Below are 23,344 nucleotides of genomic sequence, written 5' to 3'. Positions count from 1 at the left end.
CTTTAGATCTTCGGACACTATCACCCTAAGGTCCCTCTCCCCGTCCGTGCATATCAGCTTCTCTCCTCCCAGCATATACGGTTCCTTCCTATTATTAATCCCCAAATGCATTACTCTGCATTGAATTTTAGTTGCCAGGCATTAGACCATTCCTCTAACTTTTGCAGATCCTTTTTCATATTTTCCACTCCCTCTTCGGTGTCTACTCTGTTACAAATCTTGGTATCATCTGCAAAAAGGCACACTTTTCCTTCTAACCCTTCAGCAATGTCACTCACATACATATTGAACAGGATTGGCCCCAGCACCGAACCCTGAGGGACTCCACTAGTCACCTTTCCTTCCTTCGAGCAACTTCCATTAACCACCACCCTCTGGCGTCTGTCCGACAGCCAGTTTCTGACCCAGTTCACCACTTTGGGTCCTAACTTCAGCCCTTCAAGTTTGTTCAACAGCCTCCTATGAGGAACTGTATCAAAGGCTTTGCTGAAATCCAAGTAAATTACATCTAGCATATGTCCTCGATCCAGCTCTCTGGTCACCCAATCAAAAAATTCAATCAGGTTCGTTTGGCACGATTTACCTTTTGTAAAGCCATGTTGCCTCGGATCCTGTAACCCATTAGATTCAAGGAAGTACACTATCCTTTCTTTCAGCAACACTTCCATTATTTTTCCAATAACTGAAGTGAGGCTCACAGGCCTGTAGTTTCCTGCTTCATCCCTGTGACCACTTTTATGAATAGGGACCACATCCGCTCTCCTCCAATCCCCAGGAATCACTCCCGTCTCCAGAGATTTGTTGAACAAGTCTTTAATAGGACTCGCCAGAACCTCTCTGAGCTCCCTTAGTATCCTGGGATGGATCCCGTCTGGTCCCATTGCTTTGTCCACCTTCAGTTTTTCAAGTTGCTCATAAACACCCTCCTCCGTGAACGGCGCAGAATCTACTCCATTTTCTCGTGTAACTTTGCCAGACAATCTCGGTCCTTCTCCAGGATTTTCTTCTGTGAACACAGAACAGAAGTATTTGTTTAGCACATTTGCTTTCTCCTCATCACTCTCCACATATTTGTTCCCAGCATCTTTTAGCCTAGCAATTCCATTTTTTATCTTCCTCCTTTCACTAATATATCTGAAAAAAATTTTGTCTCCCTTTTTTATATTTTTAGCCATTTGTTCTTCTGCCTGTGCCTTCGCCAAACGTATCTCTCTCTCTTGGCTTATTTCAGTTTCACCCTGTAGTCCTTTCTGCTCTCCTCTTCTTGGATTTTTTTATATTTCATGAACGCCAACTCTTTTGCCTTTATTTTCTCAGCCACTAGGTTGGAGAACCATATCAGCTTCCTTTTTCTCTTGTTTTTATTGATTTTCTTCACATAAAGGTCCGTAGCCATTTTTATCGCTCCTTTCAGCTTAGACCACTGTCTTTCCACTTCTCTTATGTCCTCCCATCCTAACAGCTCTTTCTTCAGGTACTTTCCCATTGCATTAAAGTCCGTATGTTTGAAATCTAGGACTTTAAGTATCGTGCGGCCGCTCTCCACTTTAGCCGTTATATCAAACCAAACCGTTTGATGATCACTACTACCCAGGTAAGCACCCACTCGAACATTAGAGATACTCTCTCCATTTGTGAGGACCAGATCCAATATCGCTTTTTCCCTTGTGGGTTCCGTCACCATTTGTCTGAGCAGAGCCTCTTGAAAGGCATTCACAATCTCCCTACTTCTTTCCGATTCCGCAGACGGAACATTCCAGTCCGCATCCGGAAGGTTGAAATCTCCCAACAGCAGAACCTCCTCTTTCCTTCCAAACTTTTGGATATCCACAATCAGATCCTTACCAATTTGCTGCGATTGAGTCGGAGGTCTGTAGACTACACCCACGTAGATAGAAGTTCCATCTTCTCTTTTCAGAGCAATCCATATCGCTTCTTCCTCTCCCCAGGTCCCTTGCATTTCGGTCGCTTGGATATTGATCTTTACATAGAGAGCTACTCCTCCACCTTTATGACCATCTCTGTCCTTCCTAAAAAGATTATATCCCGGTATGTTTGCATCCCATCCATGTGATTCACTGAACCATGTCTCTGTGATAGCAACAATATCTAGATCTGCCTCTAACATCAGGGCTTGCAGATCATGAACTTTGTTGCTTAGACTGCGAGCATTTGTGGTCGTCGCTTTCCAGCTATTTTTCAGCGATAATCTCCTTTTTCGTATGGATTTTTGTGTTGTTTCACTTTCCATTGCAATACTAAGAAATGAGTTGCTGATATTGCTTATGATGCAGCCTTTACTACTATCACATCTTTTCTTTTGCCGGGGGTGGTCTCTATAATTGTCCTTCGTACATACACCACCCCCACCTTCTAGTTTAAATGCCTAGAAAAATATTGTCTAAATTTCTCTGCAAGGTTTCTTTTTCCTGCTGTAGTATTATGTAGCCCATCAGTGCTCAACTCAACTGGACCAACAACAAAACCACACCAAAATCCAAAATAATAACTTACACCTTACGCAAACACATCGAGCCCACCAAATTCTGGTCAAAAGTTGATGAAACAATCTAAGAATGCAACCCTAAGGACTTCATTTCACACTGGAGCAAAATGAGCAGTAATATCCTTGATGAACAAGCCTCACTACAAACCAAAACCAGAACCAGCAGACAATCAAACCAATAGTTCGACAACGAATTACTCCTACTCAAGAGAATGCAGACAGACGACTGGAAAGAAAATGGAGAAAACCCAACCTAGATCACACGAAACAAACAATACAAACTACAATTAAAAGAAAAGAGAAAAATACACTACACCAACCTAATAGCATGGAAACCCAAGACACCAAAAAACAATTCCAAATCTTAAAAGATCTAACTGACACCAAACCCTATATGACCACGAACAATACCCCCCCCTCAGCCACCCTCTTAGCAGAACACTTCAAGAATAAATTTACAAACACCAGAGCTACACTCAATAGTACCCCATCCCACCCAATTGAAGTCACAATATTTCCCAAATAAAATGAATCAACTGCTGCAGAAAGAACTTGGTCCGAATTCCCCAAGATACACTGGGCTGAATTCAACAAACTCTACAATAAGTACAGCCATGCATCCTGTGAACTCAACCATTGCCCACCATATCTCCTAAAATCCACGAGCACAAAGTTCCGTACTCTACTCCTACAATGGATACAAACCATGCTCAGATGGCATTTTCCCAACTGACCTCAGCGAAATCATCAACACCCTGATCCTAAAAGACCCTAAAGGTCCAACAGACCAACCATCCAACTCCACACCCATTGCTTCAATACTTCTATATATCAAACTAACAGAAGGACTAGTAGCCAAACTCACCAACTATCTAGAAGTCCATAACATACTCCACCCCCATAGGCTGCCGGTGATCTTCGGTGATCCCTTGGGAGGGGCCTTGGGCACCTCAGCCAATCAGGGTCTTAGGCCCCACCCCATGCATCACATGATGCACCGGGGCGTGGCCTAATGCCTCAGACTCATCGCGGGAGGCATTGGAGTAGGAGGGATTGAGCACCCCTCCTACTCCGTTAAAGGTATGGGGAGGGGATCGGGGGTGGGGAGGGGGCGTCCAGGGGGGTGGCTTCAGGGAGTTGGCATCTCTCCTGCCATTATGTTAGTTTTTGGGTGGGACCGATGGCAGAAGGGAGTGGGAACCCTCCTGCCATAATTTTTTTCTACGCGGCTGCGGGGTAAATTTTTGGGGTGGTTCGGGGAGGGAGGGGGTTTAGGGGCACTTGTTGGGAGGGAGGGTTAGTGCAGTCATTTGGGGGCATGCCTCCGATCACCCCCATTTGCATGCAGATGGTTGGTGAATCGGTCGGCCTGCCTCCAATCACACACGGATCGGAGAGTTAGTGAATCTAGCCCTTAGTTGAGAAACACAACCCAAAATGGAGTTTTAAGAAATGTTATTTATAAAACACACAGTACAATCTCCACGATACCTACTTTGCTTTCATTTCATGGGTAAACGTTCAAAACATTCCAGACAAACATTTTTTTTTTCTTTTCTTCTCTATACCATGCTTACCTTTCAATTAGGTCACAAGCTTCCTTCTTTGTGTATTCTCTTTTACTGGAATCAAGGTGATTTTGAAACCACTGCAGTTTCTCACCTATGTAAACAGAGCACGAAATGTAAAGCCTTGATAATAAAAGAACAAACATAAGTGCCTTTAAGTACTAGCAGCACTAGGCTGTTATAAAAACAAAAGCTATTAAATATCAAGAATATACAGTACTTATAAATGTTCTAGTGACACATTTTGATAATCAGTTTCTTTTGAGTGAGGTTTCAGGGTTTAAAGACAGAGTGTGCCATACTCACCTATAAGGCTGAGACGTAATGCTTTCTCATTCTTCAACCTGGAAAAACAAAAATTCATTATTTTTTACTTATTAATTTTGTGCCAAAATAGTAATACAAAATTTAAAAAAAAAAAAAAATCACAAGGTCCCCCAATTTGTTCCTTATGTTAGGTCTTTCATTCACTTGAGCTGCTGTGAGGCAGGGTGTAGGGGGTCCATAGTCATCAACGAGGGGCAGGGTAGGGAGTAGGGGGTCCATAGTCGTCAAACAACTACTGACTGGATTCAGAGTCTAGGCTTGCAGGATTTTCAAAGAAGCTTTCGTACATTGATATCAGCTAGGATCACAGCTGCAATAACTAGAAGAGGTACACTGAAAGATTTGCTTTCTTCATTTGCATGGAATCAAACAACTACTTCCTACAGGTCTCTATGTAGTTTGTCTATAGTGGTACAGGCATTGGTTGTTATTAATTACTCAATTTTCCTTGAGATGTGGAATTAAAAAAACAAACAAAAAAACCCTATTGTGAAGATTACGCAATACAGAAATTGATTGCCTGGTCAAAAGATATTGATTATGTTGAACCTAGTTTGAAGGATTTACACTGCCAACAAAAAAATACCCTTTTTAACATTTTGACTTTAGTTTTCGAGTGATTCCTGTGTAATTGATAACTTTGCCTGCATATAACCTTCGTTCCTCACAACAGAATTAATTTTGATCATTCAGCAAGGAGAAAAGCTGTGTTTAGCTGTTTGCGGAATATCATTCCTGTTAATTCTTCCAGAAAGGAGGAACTAACATAGCTGTTTGTACAAGTACTTGCCTACTTGTAGGTAGTTAGTCTTGGATAGGCTTGGTAGTACTCTATTCTGCTGTTCTATTTAGATTTATTACTTAAGTGTATTGAGAAAGCAATACATTTCTGTTTTACATTTTACCCTCCTACAGATGCCAATATAAGTGGTTTCCTCAAATGTCATGCATCAAAGAATAGGATAAATTTTTCATAGAAGTAGTGAATAATGGCTCAGTGAAACAAGGTAACGCCCATGTTATCGACTAAACTAGATGCCCCAAGGAGCAGATGTCTGCCACAAACAAAACAAAGAAAATTCTAACAACAGAAAAATACTTGGATAAATGCAGTCACAAGGTAATCACATTACAGCAGATATACACATGGACTTATGCAGAACTCCTTGAAGCAGAGCTGGTTCAGTGCCTGGCTCTATCATGAAACTATCCCTCCAAAACATTCCAGTATGCTGCAAGTGATGTGTGTACAAATTGCTGCCAGGTTAAAATTGCAGCAGTAATCTGCAGATCATTGCAAAATATTACCAACAGAAAGGTTGACATAAAAAAAAAAAAAGTGTGCTAATGTTCTGCACCTGCCCTTGAAATGCACCTCCCTCCTCCTCAAATATTAAAGAACGCCCTTGGGGACAAATTCTATAAACGGGTATGCCAATTGTAGGCAGCGGTAGGCATCCTACCGCAGTCTATCAATCAATCGGGATACACTTTTTTTTTTGGGGGGGGGGGAGGTTAACATAGTAACATAGTAGATGACGGCAGATAAAGACCCCAATGGTCCATCCAGTCTGCCCAACCTGATTCAATTTAAATTTTTTAATTTTTTCTTCGTAGCTTTACCCAGTACTGTGCTTGGGTTCCAACTACCAAAATCTCTGTTAAGACTTACTCCAGCCCATCTACACTAGAGAGTTGCGCGGGGACAGAAATCCCACCCGTCCCCGCCAAAGTCCCACCCGTCCCCACCCGTCCCCGTGAGGACTCCCACCCGTCCCCGCGAGGAATCCCTCCGTCCCCACCCGTCCCCGCGAGGAATCCCCTCCGTCCCCACCCGTCCCTGTGAGGAATCCCCTACGTCCCCGCCTGTCCCTATAAACTACAGAAATAGTTATTTCATTTAATTATGCTACTGAATTAAAGGCTCTGGTAGAAACCCATTTAAAAATAAGCAAAAAGACTTTATTAATTTGGAAATATTAATTGGGAAGAATACATACTTTGTAAACGGGTTTCTACCAGAGCCTCTAATGTTTATAAATTTTTATCAACACAACTAATATACTACTTTATCCTTAAGCAAAAAAAAAAAATAATAATAATTTTTTTCCTACCTTTATTGCCTGGTTTCTGCTTTCTTCATGTTCTCATTCAATTCCTTCCATCCACTGCCTCTCTTCTCTCTGTGTCTTCCATTTGCTCTGTTACTGTGCCTCTCCCTTTCTCCCCCCTCCCAAATTGGTCTGGCACCCATCTTTTTTCCCTCCGCTCCCCCCATAGTCTGGCACCTCTGTCTTCTTCCCTGCCAGCGTCTTCTTCCCATTCCCTCTTCCCCATTTCCTTTCAGTGTCCTTCTCCCCCACCATCTTTCCCATGTCCTGTCAGGCAGAATCCTTCTCCCCTCTCTGCCTTCCCCATGTCCTTTCAGCGGCCTTCTCCCCCCCCCTTTGTCTTCCCCAGTGCTTTCAGGGTCCTTCCCCCCCCCTTCCTCCCGTTTACCCCATGTCCTTTCAGCGTTCTTTTCCACCCCTTTGTCTTCCCCAGTACTTTCAGCGGCCTTCTCCCCCCTTAAGCGTCTTTTCTTCTCCACTCCACCTTTCCTCCCTCCCTGCCTCCACCTTTGTGGCGCTTTTGCACCCGACCGACAACAGAACAGGCCCGGTCGGACAAATCTCCCTGTCCTGTAGCCGCGAATCTAAATTACCTTCTTACAGCAGCTGAAGTAGTGAAGCTGCTGTAAGAGGTAATTTAGATTCGCGGCTACAGGGCAGGGAGATTTGTCGGCCGGGCCTGTTGTCGGTCGATCGGGGGACCTGACCGGCTGTGCACATTCTCCGGGGCGGACCGCCCCCTCCCCCCTCTTTCGTACGCCATTGCCTTCTTCCTACCTGCCCTGGCGCACACAGCCGACCGGAAGTCTTCCTGATGTCAGCGCTGACGTCGGAGGAAGGGAGGGCTTTGCTTAAGCCCTCCCTCCGACGTCAGCGCTGACATCGGGAAGATTTCCGTTCGGATGTGTGCTGCGACAGGGCAGGTAAGGAGAAGGAGACTACCCTCGCGGCTCGACCAACCCCGCTGCGATCCAACCCCGCAGGAACCCCGCGACCCTCGGAGGCGTCCCCACGGGATCCCCGCGACCCTAGGGGGCGTCCCCACGGGATCCCCGTGACCCAAAGGGGGAACCCGCGGGATCCCCGTCATCCCCGTTCCCGTGCAGCTCTCTAATCTACACCCTCCCAGCCATTGAAACCCTCCCCAGCCCATCCTCCACCAAACGGCCATATACAGACACAGACCGTGCAAGCCTGCCCAGTACTGGCCTTAGTTCAATATTTAATCTTATTTTCTGATTCTAGATCCTTTGTGTTCATCCCACACTTCTTTGAACTCAGTCACAGTTTTACTCTACACCACCTCTCTCGGGAGCGCATTCCAGGCATCCACCACCCTCTCCGTAAAGTAGAATTTCCTGACATTGCCTTTGAATCTACCACCCCTCAACCTCAAATTATGTCCTCTGGTTTTACCATTTTCCTTTCTCTGAAAAAGATTTTGTTCTACGTTAATACCCTTCAATACACTTAAGCAATAAATCTAAACCTGAGGAATGACCCTACACTTTAGGCATTTGTAGCAGTTGAGAGACATGTCGGGACACTTAAGCTCACCCAAGGCTAGGCATGGGCATAGTTTCACCCAGAAGTGGCCTTGGGTGAGCTTAAGCGGCCCTAGGCATCTCTCAAGGGCTGCGATAGACACCTGAAAGGTGGGTCAATCCTGGGATGCACTGGAAGAGGCCTATGACTTCAATTGGCCAGATAACTAAGGCCCCTCCCATAGACATCTGAGCCAATTAGGGCCTTAGGCCTCTCCCCAGTATATCGCAGAATGCACTGGGAAGGCCTTCCATTTTTGGAGTGGTGGGTCTGCGGCTGAAGGGTGTAAGTATCCCTCTGGCCAGATTTTCTACTACAGAGGTATAGAGGGAAGGGTGCCGGAGGGGGGGCCCCATAGGTTTGGGGGAGTGTGGGGGATGGTTTGGAGGGGGTTGTCGCTAGTTGGGAGAGGGAAGTTGGGAAATTCAGGAGGGGGGTTCAGCAGAAGGGAATGGGCATCCCTCCTTCTGAATGACTTTGTGGGAGGGGGGATCCCTGCTGCAGCTGCTTAGCTGATTGCAGCAGGGGGATTCCCTAACTGACACCTATGACATGGGTGCCGGTTAGAGAATCAGGCGGTTAGGTGGGGTTAGGCATCTGTCTATTAGGGCAGATGCGATTCTGTACAGGATGAGGCAAAAAGGATTAGGTAAAGCCTTACCAAGCAGGCATAAAAGCAAGACACAGTATTGTAAGAACCACTCCAAACTTTGAGAAACTCTGGGATTAGCAAACTGGAAATTCAGAAGACTACCTTAGAGCAGGGGTAGGCAATTCAGGTCTTTGAGAGCTCTTGGCAGGTCAAGCTTTCAGGAAATTCACAATAAATACGCTGAAAACAGAGTTGTGCATGCAAATCTCATATATATTCATATATTCATTGTGAATATCCTGAAACCTGACCTGGCAGGGGTTCTTGAGGACAAAATCTGCCTTAGAAGGCAAATAGTTCAAGCACAACCAAGCTCAGGAATAATGTGTGTGCTATAAGCATTTGATTATAAGCGCACCAAGTAAAAAAGCAACAGAGAAGCCTTGCAGATCAATCAACAACCTACTTGAGGGATGAACTAGAACAGGGGTGTCCAACCTTTTGGGTTCCCTGGGCCACATTGGCCGAAAAAAATGTTTCTGGGGCCGCACAAATGCTGAAGCAAAACAGAGAGAGCCGGCAAGACGGTAAACACCCAGGGGCAGCAGAAGAAAACACTGCATCACCCTCGACCTGGGCCGCACAAAATATTTCACGGGGCCACAGGTTGGACACCCCTGAACTAGAAGTTCTTCAAGCAAAAAAACTGCCAGAGCAAGGAATATCCAATTGTGGATTCCTTACTCCCAAGAGGTATCACCACTAAAGACTTCAGTGAATGGGAGACCCAAACTGGAAGAAAACTAAAGACTCCAAAGTGCTAGGGTAATTGCTATGTAAAGTCTGATGAAGTCAGGGCCACATATCCCAAATCTCTAGCCCAACTCCCTTCCTGGGAAACAGGCTCAGCTTTTGTCCATTCAAGGATCCTGCTCCACCAGTGACCTCCTCTGGGAGATCCATAAACTGAGTTTGCTGAGTTTAGGTGGTGATTGAACGTACTCTCTTCCTAATTGTTTGGTAGTATTACATAACTGAAGGTTAAGCATGGCACAACAATGGAAGAGTGGGTTGGGGTTTTGTGACAGAGGGCAGAGGTGTTAGCAGCACTCTCTTTAGGGATGGCCTCTGAAGTATCTGGGGAGAATGACCAGTGGTTACTATGACTTAATATGAAGCAGGAGCTGATTAAATTAGAGATGTATAGCACCTCTTTAGTTGATTACTGCAAGTTGGAAATCATACTTAGGGGCCTGCGAATGTCCTGGGCTCCGTGTTTATTTGAATATGACCCTGGTTTCGTGGATCAGTAGAATAAAATAGTAAACCATTGCTATTTAGATCTTATGCTGTTATTGATCAAAACTGTTCAGGTTAGAATACAGCAGGAGCAACAAAAGCTTATGTTGGCCAGACAATCTTGAAAATTGGGGTCCATGTCTACAGTGCGGAGCCAGGCAAGCCGGTGCATTGCCACTGAGAATGCAGTGACCCTCAAGGAAAGTTCAAATGCATGATAGGAAGATTGAAGGAGATGCATGCAGAGTTGAGTCAAAGTGGTAATCGCATGCTGAAACCCTGGAAGACAGTGTTGAGGAATATATTTGAAATATTCAGGCAGTGTGTCAACCAAATGCTTGAAATAAGAAATGAAAACAAAATTGTAATTCAAAACTCTAGTTGCCATAAGAGAATTTTGATACAAACTTCAACCAAACTTGTCCATGGTCCTGCCCTCTCTTCCAGGAGGGACAGTGACATAAACTTTGGCAGGATTGGTCCTTTTCAGAGAAGACTCCACGAGAAGGGACTGATGGGATAACAGAGATTTCTCAAAGCCCTTGTAGTGGACTATCCTGTAACGAGATTCCAGCTTTCCTGGTACAGCAGGAATGGAATAAGGTGTTTCAAGATTCCGCTTGAAAGTTTGAGAAAGAAGTTTATTAATGGGCAATTTAGGAGACTCTGCAGGAGGACAAGACATACTCATTTCTTGTAAATACTCCTTAGAGTATTTGGAATCAGAGTCCAAAGTAATACTGAGGTCCTTACTCATTTGACGTAGGAAAGAAGAAAAAGATATCTGCTCCAAGGAAGATTGACCTCGAGGGGAAGAAGGTGACCTCAAGGCACCTCGCAAGACAGAGAACGAAGGTGAAGCTTCTCTGGAGTACTGATACCTGAGGTCTGAATATGCAGGTATAGATGACTTACTGAGAGAATGGATAGAATCCCTCGCAGAAGAAGAAGTATAGGTGTAAGGTTCTGGAGGTGGTGTCCTCGACTTCGAAGTTGGAGGCCTCAAAGAGTCTCGAGGCCTGGAGAAACGAGGCCTGTCTCTAGAAGAGGATCTGTGCCTCGATGGATGCCTCAATTGATGTGGAGAACTGTGCCTCGAACCAGGCAGGTCTCGCTGAGAGGAATGTCAAGGAGTCTTCGCCCTATGCCTCGGAAAGTGCAACGCCTTATGCGAGGAAGGAGGGCTGGAGATCGAGATCGGAACACCAAAAGGCATTGAACTCCTTGTGTCGAGATATCTTGAGGCACTGACAAGGACTCAGTTCCTTGATTAACGTGCTTATGCCCCAGACGAGACACTCGCAAAGACTCAATTCCTTGCATAGAGTGTGTAGAATCCTCTCGAGGCACTTCCAAGGACTCGACTCCTTGTGATACTGCTAAGTGCTCAGACTGGACTGCAGGAAGTAGAGTGGAGGTAGGATTATGGTTGGCAAACATATTACCAAACTGGCGATCCAAAATGGTCTGGATCATAGCCTCCAAATATGACATCGAGACTTGAGAATTTGGTACATTTGGTATGGCTATAGTCCCCAAGGAATAAGAGGAAAAATGACTCTTCAACTCTGAGACATGCTTCTTGGGCAGCTTGATAACCACTGCTGAGGGAGGCAGCAAAGCAAGCATCTCGTCAGAAGAAGACTTAGCAAATTTGCTCGAGGACGAGGACTCGCCGAATGAAGAGGATTTGATTAAGGTCAATACGGAGGCAGAAGGAGGAACCCCTGTGAGAAGCTTGACCGGATTCAAGGTCGAGACCGGGGAAAGTGGATCCATACCACCATAGAGTTTTTCCACCTGAACTCGACATTTGAGGGCTCGAGGTTGAAGGGTACCACAGCAGGCACACGACTCTGGACAATGGTCAGGTCCCAAACACTGAACACACCACCTATGTGGGTCAGTGAGGGAGATCGCGCGCTGGCAACAGCTACACTTCTTGAAGCCTGTGATCGGCCGGAACATAAACGGAAAAATAGCCTCAGCGAGATCGAAGCCCGCAGGCTAAGGCCACAAGGCAGGCCCCACCATGACACAAAAGAAAAATAAAATTAAGTGTTTTTTTTGTTTTTTTTTTTTAATGAAAACGTGCAAAGAAACACAGCAACCCTGTAAAAAATAGAACACAAGCCATGGTGAGAGAAGGCACGAAGAACTGAGTCTAGCACAGAGCGGCGAAATAGGACTTCTCGGCTCTGCGGAAAACTGAGAACTGAGGAGAGGTGAGCCCTGTGTCGGGCAGGAAGGCACTTGCGCATGCGCGGTGCGGCTGTCGCAAACTTTCTAAAGTTCTTCAAGTCTGCTTGTGAAGCTGTCCGCATCCGGGCTCCATGGATGATGTCACCCACATGTTGAGAATAGGATGCATGCTTGTCCTGGGATAAAACCTGAATACACCATAATGGAATTTCATATGGAACAATGCTTATTCAATGGACCTTCAGAAACATTTGAGATGAGTTTGCATCTTTCTATTCCTGACTGCTGTTTCATTGCAATGCAGCAGAGTTTTACCTTTTAATTCCCTCAGCCCCTTCCTTGCCTTTGATTCACCTACAAATGTTTTACTTTATTTCTTGCCTAGATTTCATCTAGAATAATTTGAGGCAAGCATGCTGATAAAACAATTGTTTTCCAAACCATAACCCTAACAATGAACAATCTGAGTATGCAGCAATATGATAACTGTTTAAAACCATTTACTCTGCATACCAAAGCTAACAAGAACAGAGCCCATGGAGAACTGCATGTAACACTCACTGCTCCTCCAATGAACCTTGGCACATTTATTGTGGTTTGCTGGTGTGAAGAGCACATTGACTGTTCCCTACTGTGGAAACAGAATGTGATAACCTGCTCATGATCAGGGGGGAGAGGGTTCTCATTTAATAAAATAAAACACTTTTCCCTCTCATTTCATTTTTTTATTCTGAAATAGCAGCAGAATGTTTATAAAATAGCAAAGTCCCCTGGAGCAGAGCCAGTGTCTGACAGAAGAAAAGTGGGGGCTTCAAGCCATTTCAATGCCCCTGTGTAACAGACAACTGAGCCCTGCTTCATTGCTTTACTATAATGGAACAAAAAATATGGAAGGAATATAAGACGGAATGGGCTTATGTGTTACTTGGTGAGAAAGGTATTATTCTGCCATTTTTACATTCATTGTCAATTCGCAAGTTGAGACCTCTGGAGTAAATTTACTAACCTACAATCCTTTTGTGCTTTTATTCCTTTCCACAATGCATTCAACAATATCAGACAGAAAATGCTTCACTGCCTGCCACCTAATCTTTGATGCCTTCTGCTTCAATGTAGAACTTAAAATAGCACACGACACCAAGAGTCTTTCAGTATACCCATCTGTCCCCACAGGAGGCTTTACTAATGATAGTATTTATAGTTTCCAGAAGCTTTTCAATTTAGAAAGTCAAGAGGTAAAAAAAAAAAATAAATCATTTGGTAACATAATCTTTATGACTTGCTAGAGTTGTCCAGAAAAATCTAGAGCTGGAAAAACTTTCCCACAAATTTGTATATGCTTGATCGCAAAATATATTTTTGTACAATTTTTTAGGATCATCCTGGGGTCGCTCAAAGCCAATAAATATAAGCACCACTAAAATCCATTTTTTTTCCTTAAAATTGGCTGATAGCATTATCACCTGTTTAGTGAAAAATTATTATGCTATGGATGTAGATTAAACGTGTAAATAATTAAATCCGACTTTAGACATATGTAAAATAATTTCTGGGTTACAATGTCATACAGAAATCAAACAGAAATCCATAGAACAACTAAATGTTTGAGTGTCACATGGCTGATTGGGCTTGTCTGGGCACTGTGGCATCAGCAGCTGATCTGGTGACACAGAAATACTCGCGAGTGCCTCCACCTTTACTCAAACATCAGTTAGTTCTAGTTCATGGGCAAAAATGACTTGCTGCACATAGTGCCAGCATCTATATAAACCTAATATTGGATAAGTTCAAGTTCATTTTTATTCAAAGCAGTGTGTTTTGCTGTGGTACTGTGGTATATTTTTAAGTTTCTAAATACAGTAGCACATTTCATTAGTAACTGAGCATGTCAACTAGAAGTGGAAAAACCTATGAAGCTAAAGATGATGTTCCTGGTTTACCAAGTTCAACATCTGAGACATCCTCAAGGCCAGTTACCAGAGCAGTGAGTAAATTTTGGCTCATTGGACACTCATAATCTTTGATTACAGGGTCTAAGTTGCCTACCTACAGACAAGCCATGAAATATTTTTGTGTCTCCGTCATGATCAGGAAAATAACAAAAATAGTATTTCAAATGAAGAAATTACCTACAGTTTTGCCGACACTGTCACTGTATTTTGGCAAATGGCCCGCATCGAGACAAAGACCTTGCAGAACTGTAAGCTGGATGTTATGGCTCTCTGGCGTGAAAGGAATAGTATTTCAAAAAATAAAAAGGATGTGAAAATGATCCAGGAGGAAAAAGAAGAAACTTTATTACAAAGCTGGACACACTTTGATATTGGTGCTCCAGATGCCATTGAAACTATAATGAGTTCTCGACTGCTGTGAAGTGAAGGCAAGAAAGCTGACTTGGACTTCTACCTTGACCAAATAGGTAAAAGATAGGCAACCATGTCTGGACATGACAAGATATTTGCAACAAAAGCAGTGATGCAAACGTTTAGACAGGAAAAGGAAAAGTGAAAGACTGAAAAAGAAAAGTAAGGTGACAGTGGAGAGACGGATACTGAAAGCAGGAAGCACTGAAGAAAGTAACATTGAGGTTGACAACTTCATACCTAGAGAAAAGACCAAGACAGCCGACTTCATAACAATTCAACTTCCACGGAAAATAATGCAGTGTGATGAAATAGCTGCTATCAGACAATTAGACCACTCTCATTGTCTTAGCAATCATTAAATCTGGCAATAGTGACCTCAGCGACTTTGACATCTCATGACAAACTATGCGCTGCAGCAGAATGGTTAACAGTCAAAAAATTGCTGAAGGTGTTATTGCCACTGTGGGTGACGTCATCCTTGGAGCCCGGTGTGAACATTGCCAAGTACACTATCACTTTAAATCTTTAAGACAGTGCCCACAGCACTCATCAGTACAGTATGAAAGCTAAGAAGCCAACTCCAAAGGGAAGGAGGGAGGAATGCGAGAATATATGCCTGCTGTCCTCAGAAAACACCTACTACAAGTAAATAACTGTTTTCTCCAAGGACAAGCAGGCATAATATTCTTACAAGTGGGACTCAACAGCTTCCAGGCTCACAAATTTATAATCAGGTTGGTAATTGAAGTAATTTATTGTTTATTGAGAGCTTCTATACCGCTCCAACAACCCTGAACTGGGTGTCTGTTGCAATGACCCCCCACCCAACCATAAAGGCTGGCATCGGTTGTTAGTACTACCCAGGAAGAAGTGCAAAGAAGCATGCCCCTGTAGAAGGCAGCCACCACCGCAGGCTGCTCTTCGTTAGTTGGTAACCGTGGAATCGGTTGCCTGAAGCGATTTCATCTGAAGAGACTGTGCAGAACACAAACTGAGAGGGCAGGAGATCAACAGTTTTCGGGTTCAGCAATTTGTGGGTTCAGATTTAAAACTCTGCAGTTCAGGACCACTAGACACATTGCACTAGAAAGTATTAATCCACAGGCATTTATGCTCTTTGAGTGGTAGTTGGGCTTTACCCTTGTCACGAAGGTCTTTTTTTGACAGGCATAGAAAAGTTGCTTTTACCTGTAACAAGTATTCTCAGAAGACAGCAGAATAATAAACTATTGCCGAGGTCATCTGACAAAGTTCAGTAACTAGCTCTTGAATTACACAGAGCTTTCCAGCACTATCATTTACATCTCCAACTTTCCAAATCCTATTAATCTGACAATGAACTCGGTTGACCCAAAACACATAAGTGCGGCGATTCAGAAATGTTTCTATAAATTAACACTAATACGTTCTCTCTTCCCTTTTGGATCCTCCCTCTCTCAACATTCTCACTCACTCTCTCGATTTATTTCCCACCTTGATTATTGCAATTCCCTTTATCTAGGTGTAACATAGAAGGAAATTTGTCTGTTACAATTGCTTCAAGTAAATATATTGAAAATACGCTTCAAAACACAGCAATAGAACTCATATAACAAAGTCAAAAAATTTGACCATGTAACTCCTCTTCTCTGAGATGCACATTGGCTGCCTATCCCTCATCAAATTATTTACAAAATCTTACTCACCACTTTTAAAACCAGACTTGAACATTCTCCAGCTTTTATTGATAAAATCCTTAAGCCATACACACCATCAAGAACAGTCGGATCTAACTCCCAAAATTTATTAACAATCCCCTCCATTTGCCAGATTGTGTATGACACTACTCGTAAATCATTTTTTTCAGTCACGGCTCCATCGCTTTGGAATGCACTGCCCCAAGACTACCGGCAAGTGTCTTCCTGAGAAGATTAAAATCTCAACTAAAATAATTTCTTTTCAAGGATGCATTCAATACGTTAGACTTAACTCTTCATATGAGGAAGACCAACCGTTTTCCTCCCGATTGTGTTTTCCTCTTACCCCTCCCATTTTTTATTTTTTACTAAATGTAACATCGTATTCCCCTTCCCGCTCCATAATGATGTCATGTTAGTTATGTATTGTCTACAACCACCTTTTTAATTTTTGGTGTCACGTCAAAAGTGCGCCGGAACAAAGGCGCGAGCAGACAACTGAGCGCAGCGCGGAGGCGCACGCCAAAGAAAAAGACTGTTTTTAGGGGCTATGATGGGGGGGAGAACCCCCCCACTTTACTTAATACAGATTGCGCCGCGTTGTGGGGGCGTTGTGGGGGGTTTGGGGGTTTGTAACCCCCCACATTTTACTAAAAACGTAACTTTTTCCCTGTTTTTAGGGAAAAAGTTACATTTTCACTAAAATGTGGGGGGTTACAACCCCCCAAATCCCCCACAACGCCGCCGCGATATGTATTAAGTAAAGTGGGGGGGGCTCCCCAACAAAACCCCCTGTCGCAGCCCCTAAAAACAGTCTTTTTCTTCAGCGCGCGCCTCCATCTTGCGCTCAGTTGTCGGCGCGCGCCTTTGTCATCCGCGTTACTGTCTATGAACCTAATTTTTCCCAAAAAAAAGTGTTCTTTTATTTTTTATACAATTTCTCTTATTGTAAACCATTTAGATATCTCAGAAGGATGGTATATCAAGATACTAAAACTGGAAATTTACACCACCATGCGCATAAGTAGTCCCACAGATGGCCCATTTGGGGAAAAACTCTAAACTTCAATAGTTATTTATTCCCTTCATGGCACAGAAGTCTCTCAGATGGTATCACCTGTTGGTGGGAGCTTCTCAATCAACTTGTCCACAAAATAATTATGAGTAGCCTGGAAAACAGACATGCTAAGAATCTCTTGACAGCCATTGATCTAAACAACTGGCACTTAAAGTCCAAGGTGCATATTTTATACATGCACCTTGGACTTATTCTTTGTTGCTCTCTCTATTCCCATTTTTCTCTAAATGTTTGTCCTCTTAAACCTTATTCATTCTCAAAACCCAGCCCAGCTCATCTGCAAATGTACACACTCCTCTTCCCTCACCAACTCAAGACTGTGATGTATAAAACTAAACTGGCAAATTATCTTAACTACCCTGCACAAGTTCTAAAATCATGGAGAAAATAAAATAACTTTGTATATCTTTCCTTTATTTCTCATTTTGTGATTAAGTATTCTATTTTACCATCATTTACCCTCAGAAAACATTTCAGACAAGATTCCTCGTAAAACTTGAGGGCCCATTAAGTAAACTCATTTGAAAACAGTTACCACCATCCACAGCTTTAATAAGCCAAACCGTAACAGCCAGAGACCACATTACCATTTAGAGTAGATGACAGAAATGAACTTACTTTTCCTTTCTGTCTTGTTTGTGCACTTCTCTTGCAAGCTGAGCAGCTTTTCTGCTATATGGATGAATCACTTTCTTGTCTTGCTTTCCTTTGCCCTGTGGCACCTTAGGCTGTAATATAAGAAGCACATAAGAATGAACCAAGCGAGACTTCTATTTTAGTAATTCTCTTCAAAAGAAAATCTTTTTACTTGGATACTACCTTCAGGGCCCTATATTAAATCAAGTGTTCTTCTCTTTCTGTGTTTAAAAAAAAATCCATTTAAAACCCAAACCAACAAGGTCTCTAGTGATTGAAGATTATGTTCACTGGATTACTGGGCATAGGGAATACTGTAAATTCCTCATTTTAAGATTTAATGAAGGAATGTATTACAGTCCAATACTTCTCTAACCTCAGACTTATGACTATACTTGAGACAGCTCATATCAATAATTGTATTTTTTTCATTCTGGACACATGAAAAAAAATCAGAAAAAACAGCAAGAATACAAATCAACAACACATGCTGTTCAAAAACACAAGTAATGCAAGAGATAAAAAAAAAGGAAAAATCCATTTACAAAGATAATCTTCCATCGCACAAAATCAACTAAAAGAGATTAAAGACTGTTTATAAGAAACATTTTAACTGTGAATGCACATATCACTGATCATGTGACTTGAGGAAACTGGCTAACTTAGTAATGATGACCATCAACTACATGAGAATTGTTTGGTCTGTTTGCTTGGGGTCATTGCCCCATGCAACCAATTGCATTGTACCATTTATGGCCAAAAAGGTACACAAGACCTAAGTAAATATGATTCAATTGCCTAATCCATCCTGCAATATAATTCCATCCTGCAATAATTCCAAAATGTTATTTTCTGCATTAAAACTAAATTTCCAAATGTTTGAACATGATACCTTTTCCTTGTCATCATTTCAACGCAAATTTTGCATTTTTTTTGCAGACAATTAGTTTAGAGAACACATATCATCAAAGGAGATCAAAAGCACATCACAATGCAAGCCCTCCCCCTTAATAGAATAAGCAATGAAAATATCATGCACACTCAGCCTGTAATCCAGGTAATATACTCCTCCCTCCATATTTGCAAGGGTTAGGGGCAAAACCAGCCTGCAAATAATTTTAGGGCTGACCCTAGTCCACCCCTGCCGCACATTGAGCGGATGATTTCATCGTATTGTCTACAATGACACCCAGATCCTTTTCTTGGGCGCTAATCCCCAAGGTGGACCCTAGCATCCTTGTGATGATAAAGCTAAGATCCATCAGAAAGCACTTCAAAACGTTACCTATCTTGACTAGACTACTGTAATGTAACACTAGTTCCCTGCTCTAAAACATTACACTTCTCCCTCCGTATTCGCTGTGATAGGGGATTAACAAAACCGCAAATACAGAAAAACCGCAAATAACTTTTTCATATGTTATTCGCTGTTTTCTATTAAAAACCAACATGAATATGGTGAAACCGCGAATAACATGGTGGGAGACCTGGCCTGTTCCTGAAGGAGAGGCAAAACACGGTGAAGAAAGTGCTGGGAATCAGCGATTTTCTCTGTAAACGCTTGGAATCAGCAATTTCTCTATGCAAGCTGACGTAATTGGGGGGCAAGAGCCAGCAAGCTAAAAACTGTGAATAATCGAAACTGTGAATGCTGAAACCGTGAATACGGAGGGAGAAGTATACTATCATATCTTAAACTAGTTCAAAATGCAGCAGTAAGTCTTGTATTATGGAAAATCAGAACACATATAGCTCTACTATATGAAACTACATTGGTTGCCCATAACCACATGGATCAAGTTTAATTAGGTATCACTGCCTTTAAGATCCTAAGAGGGAATGCCCCTGCCTACCTAGCAGAGTGGGTCACCCTACTACAGGATGCCTCCAACAGATATTGCACCATAAATCTTTTCCACTTAAAATTCCCAGCATACAAAACTATAAATTCTACCAGGTAAATTACCTTATCCATCCAATATGAATTAGCAAAATGCTGGAACCAACTACCGCTTACACTCCAATCTTGTGACAACTATCTCAGGTTCAGAAACTTTTAAAAAGCATTTCTCTATGAAGACAGAGAGCCAACCCTGAAGTAACTGAATGGCAGTTGCAAAAGTCAATTTCTAAACTGTCTAATCAGGTTTTCTATTCCGCCTTTACCTATTCAGTTCAAGGTTTGATTACATTACAAGAGGTTGCATCAGTTACCTAGAAGTTTCAATGGAAAGCTTGACACAGACATTCAATATCAGGAGTGCCCACACTTTTTTGACTCGCGAGCTACTTTTAAAATGACCAAGTCAAAATGATCTACCAACAATAAAATTTTAAAAAAACAAAACGCACACTGTACGCATAGAATTGTTAATTATCATTCCTATTCCGGGGTTTTTTCAAAGAGGTCAAAGCAGATGACTCTATGCCAGTGGTCTCAAACTCAAACCCTTTGCGGGACCACATTTTGGATTTGTAGGTACTTGGAGGGCCGCAGAAAAAGAAAGTTAATGTGTTATTAAAGAAATGACAATTTTGCATGAGGTTAAACTCTTTATAGTTTATAAAACTTTCCTTTAACAGTTTTACCTTATGCAAAATTGTCATTTCTTTAATAAGACATTAACTATTTTTTCTGCGGCCCTTCAAGTACTCTATTTTTTCTGCAGCACTCACATTTAAAGTTTAATATCTTTTCTTTCTCAAAACTGGCACATTTCTATTACTAAATTGAAAATAAAATCATTTTCCTACCTTTGTTTGGTAATTTCATCAGTCTCTGGTTGCACTTTATTCTTCTGATTGTGCATCCAATGTTTCTTCTCTTCTTTCAGCCTCCTGTATGCTTCCTCTCCTCCAGACCTCATTCCCTCCCCCAACTTTTTCTTTCTTTTTCTATGTCTGTCTTTCTCTGATTCCTTGTCCCATTTTTTGCTTTGTTTCTGGCTCCTTGTCCCCCCCCCCCCCCTCTTTCTTTTTTCCTTCTGGCTCCCTGTCCCCCCCCCTTCTTTCTTTTTTCCTTCTGGCTCCCTGCCCCCCCCCTTCTTTCTTTTTTCCTTCCTTCCCTCCCCCATGCCACCGCCGCCGGGGAATAGGCTGCTGCTGCTGGCGCCATCGGGAACAGGCCGAAATCTCCATGGGGCCAACCAACTCTCGCTGCCCGATGTCAATTCTAACGCCGGAAAGGACGTTCCGGGCAGCCAGGCAGCGATTGGCTAGCCAGAACGTCCTCTCGACGTCAGAATTGAGGTCGGGCGGCGAGAGAAGCAGGGAGATGAAAGAGCATGGTGCCGGCGGTGAGAAGGGAAGGGAAGCAGTTGGGCACCCCTGCTCTAGACGAGCCGCGAGCTTAGAAGAACAGGAAGAACAGTGGAGGGTGACCAGCTGTGCGGACCGCCCCCCCCTTGGTACGCCACTGGAGCAGCAGCGTGTCTAGCCGGCTCATTCCATTCAAAGCCGCGGGTGGCGGCTCCTTGCGAGATCCGAACCTGCGTCTGAAGCCTCTCTGATGTTGTGATGTCAGAGAGGCTTCCGATGCAGGAGCAAATAGCGCAAGGAGCCGCCAACCCGCTGCTTTGAACGGAACGAACCGGCCAGACCCGCTGATGCTCCAAAAGGAAGGGAATGATCCAGTCCAGACCGCGGGCCGCAAAAAAAACTTGGAGAGCCACATGTGGCCCGCGGGCCGCGTGTTTGAGACCGCTGCTCTATGCACTGTCACCTCAGTAACAACCATACAAAAATAGACAAATACCTACCCTCTCCCTTTTTACTAAACCACAATAGCATTTTTTAGCGCAGGGAGCTGCGCTGAATGCCCAGCGCTGCTCTCGACGCTCATAGGCTCCCTGCGCTAAAAACCACTATTGCGGTTTAGTAAAAGGGGACCATATTGTAAAATATAGACAGCAGATATAAATTCAGACACATTTTGACCATTAAATTTAAAATAAAATCATTTTTCCTACCTTGTCTGGTGATTTCATGAGTCTCTGGTTGCACTTTCTTCTTCTGACTGTGCATCCAATCTTTCTTTCAGCCTGCATGCTTCCTCTCCTCCACACCTCATTCCCTCCCCTAACTTTTTCTTCCTCTCTTCCTGACCTTTCTTTCTTTCTCTCTTCATGCCCCCTTTCTTTTTTTCTGTTTCTCTTCTTTCCTTCTGTTTCCCTGCCTACCCCCTTTCTTTCTTTCTCCCTGCCCTTCCCCAAGCCACTGCCACTGCCATCGGGGAACAGGACCCAAATGCCACCAATGGATAACAGGCCCCAAAGCCGACGCCGCCCCATGCTCTCTCTGCTTCGGGCCGATCAATCTTCCTCTCCCCGACGTCAATTCTGCCGTCGGAGAGGAAGTTCCGCCCAGCCAGGCAGCGATTGGCTGGCCCGAACTTCCTCTCCAACGGCAGAATTGACGTCGGGGAGAGGAAGATTGATCGGCCCAATAGATCGCCAAGGCAAAGGGAGTCCTGGATGATCGACTCACTTTGCCTTGGCGAGCTACCGGTCGATCGCGATCGACCTATTGGGCACCCCTGTTCAAAATGGTTGCTGATACAGGTAGATCAATACAATTATTAATACAATTAGATTGTAGTTATACATAGTTACAAGTAGGTCATCATTGGCTCTTCGTTTTGTCCCAGGAGTTGCATCAATGTCTAATTAACATCAATTTCAGTAGCTACCAAAAATCTTTAAGGCGGCACATCAAGTCTTTCAAATACTCCAGAATATTTCACAGAACTGAATGAAAATCTAGCTAAAAAAGTAGTAAAAAGCAGTAAAGTGAACCTAGTTTCTCTCTCATTCAGTTTATCTGACAGCAAGCCTTTGGGTTCAGAATCTAAAGAGACATTTATCTGATGATGTACATAGAGAGAGACAATTCAAATGAAGTAACCAAGAATGTCTCCGATGGTGATGAAATAGTTAGGGATGTGAATTAGATAGCACACATTCAGTTCTACTAGGCACTTCAAAAAAAACAAAAAATTACTGACAGCATGCACCTAAACCCACAAAACATGTATGTGCACAATAATTTTTAAAGTTCTATAATGTAGATTTGTACTTTCTTAGTAACTCTGACTTCTTTCAATGGCTCAAGCTTAAGTCAGCTCTATTATCCTAAAAGTAGACAGGGCCAACAGAGCTGATTGCAACTAGGGAATCCCCAATCAGCTGAGTTGGCAGGACTCCCTGAAGCTATGCTTCTGAGAGTCCTGCAGGCACAGCTCATTGGGAGGAAAATACCCCTGCTGCAATCAGCTGCATTGGCTGCGGCAGAGGTGCCTACTCCCTCCTGCCTAACACCTACTACTACTACTACTACTAATCACTTGTATAGCGCCGAAAAGGAGTACACAGCACTGTACATCTAACACCCCCTCCATCACGACTGGCAGGAGGGTTGCCCACTTCCTCCTGCCGCCACCC

General features: G+C 43.3%; 1 protein-coding gene across 4 annotated transcripts in view; it reads right to left on the bottom strand.

Moving 5' to 3' along the window:
* Positions 1 to 23,344, bottom strand: part of TMA16 (translation machinery associated 16 homolog) — a 68,338-nt gene that overhangs the window by 24,485 nt on the left and 20,509 nt on the right. For all 4 annotated transcript variants that reach the window (XM_033941776.1, XM_033941786.1, XM_033941767.1 and 1 more), the window contains exons 2-4: positions 17,889 to 17,998; positions 4,381 to 4,418; positions 4,084 to 4,168 (exon numbers count right to left, since the gene is read on the bottom strand). In XM_033941776.1, the coding sequence (XP_033797667.1) occupies positions 4,084 to 4,168; positions 4,381 to 4,418; positions 17,889 to 17,998 (233 nt within the window). The remainder of the gene's footprint in view (positions 1 to 4,083; positions 4,169 to 4,380; positions 4,419 to 17,888; positions 17,999 to 23,344) is intronic.

This window comes from Geotrypetes seraphini, chromosome 1, assembly GCF_902459505.1.
Source record: "Geotrypetes seraphini chromosome 1, aGeoSer1.1, whole genome shotgun sequence".
NCBI lineage: Eukaryota > Metazoa > Chordata > Amphibia > Gymnophiona > Dermophiidae > Geotrypetes > Geotrypetes seraphini.
Note: the sequence above shows the minus strand (reverse complement) of the source record. Positions and strands in the feature narration are given on the sequence as shown.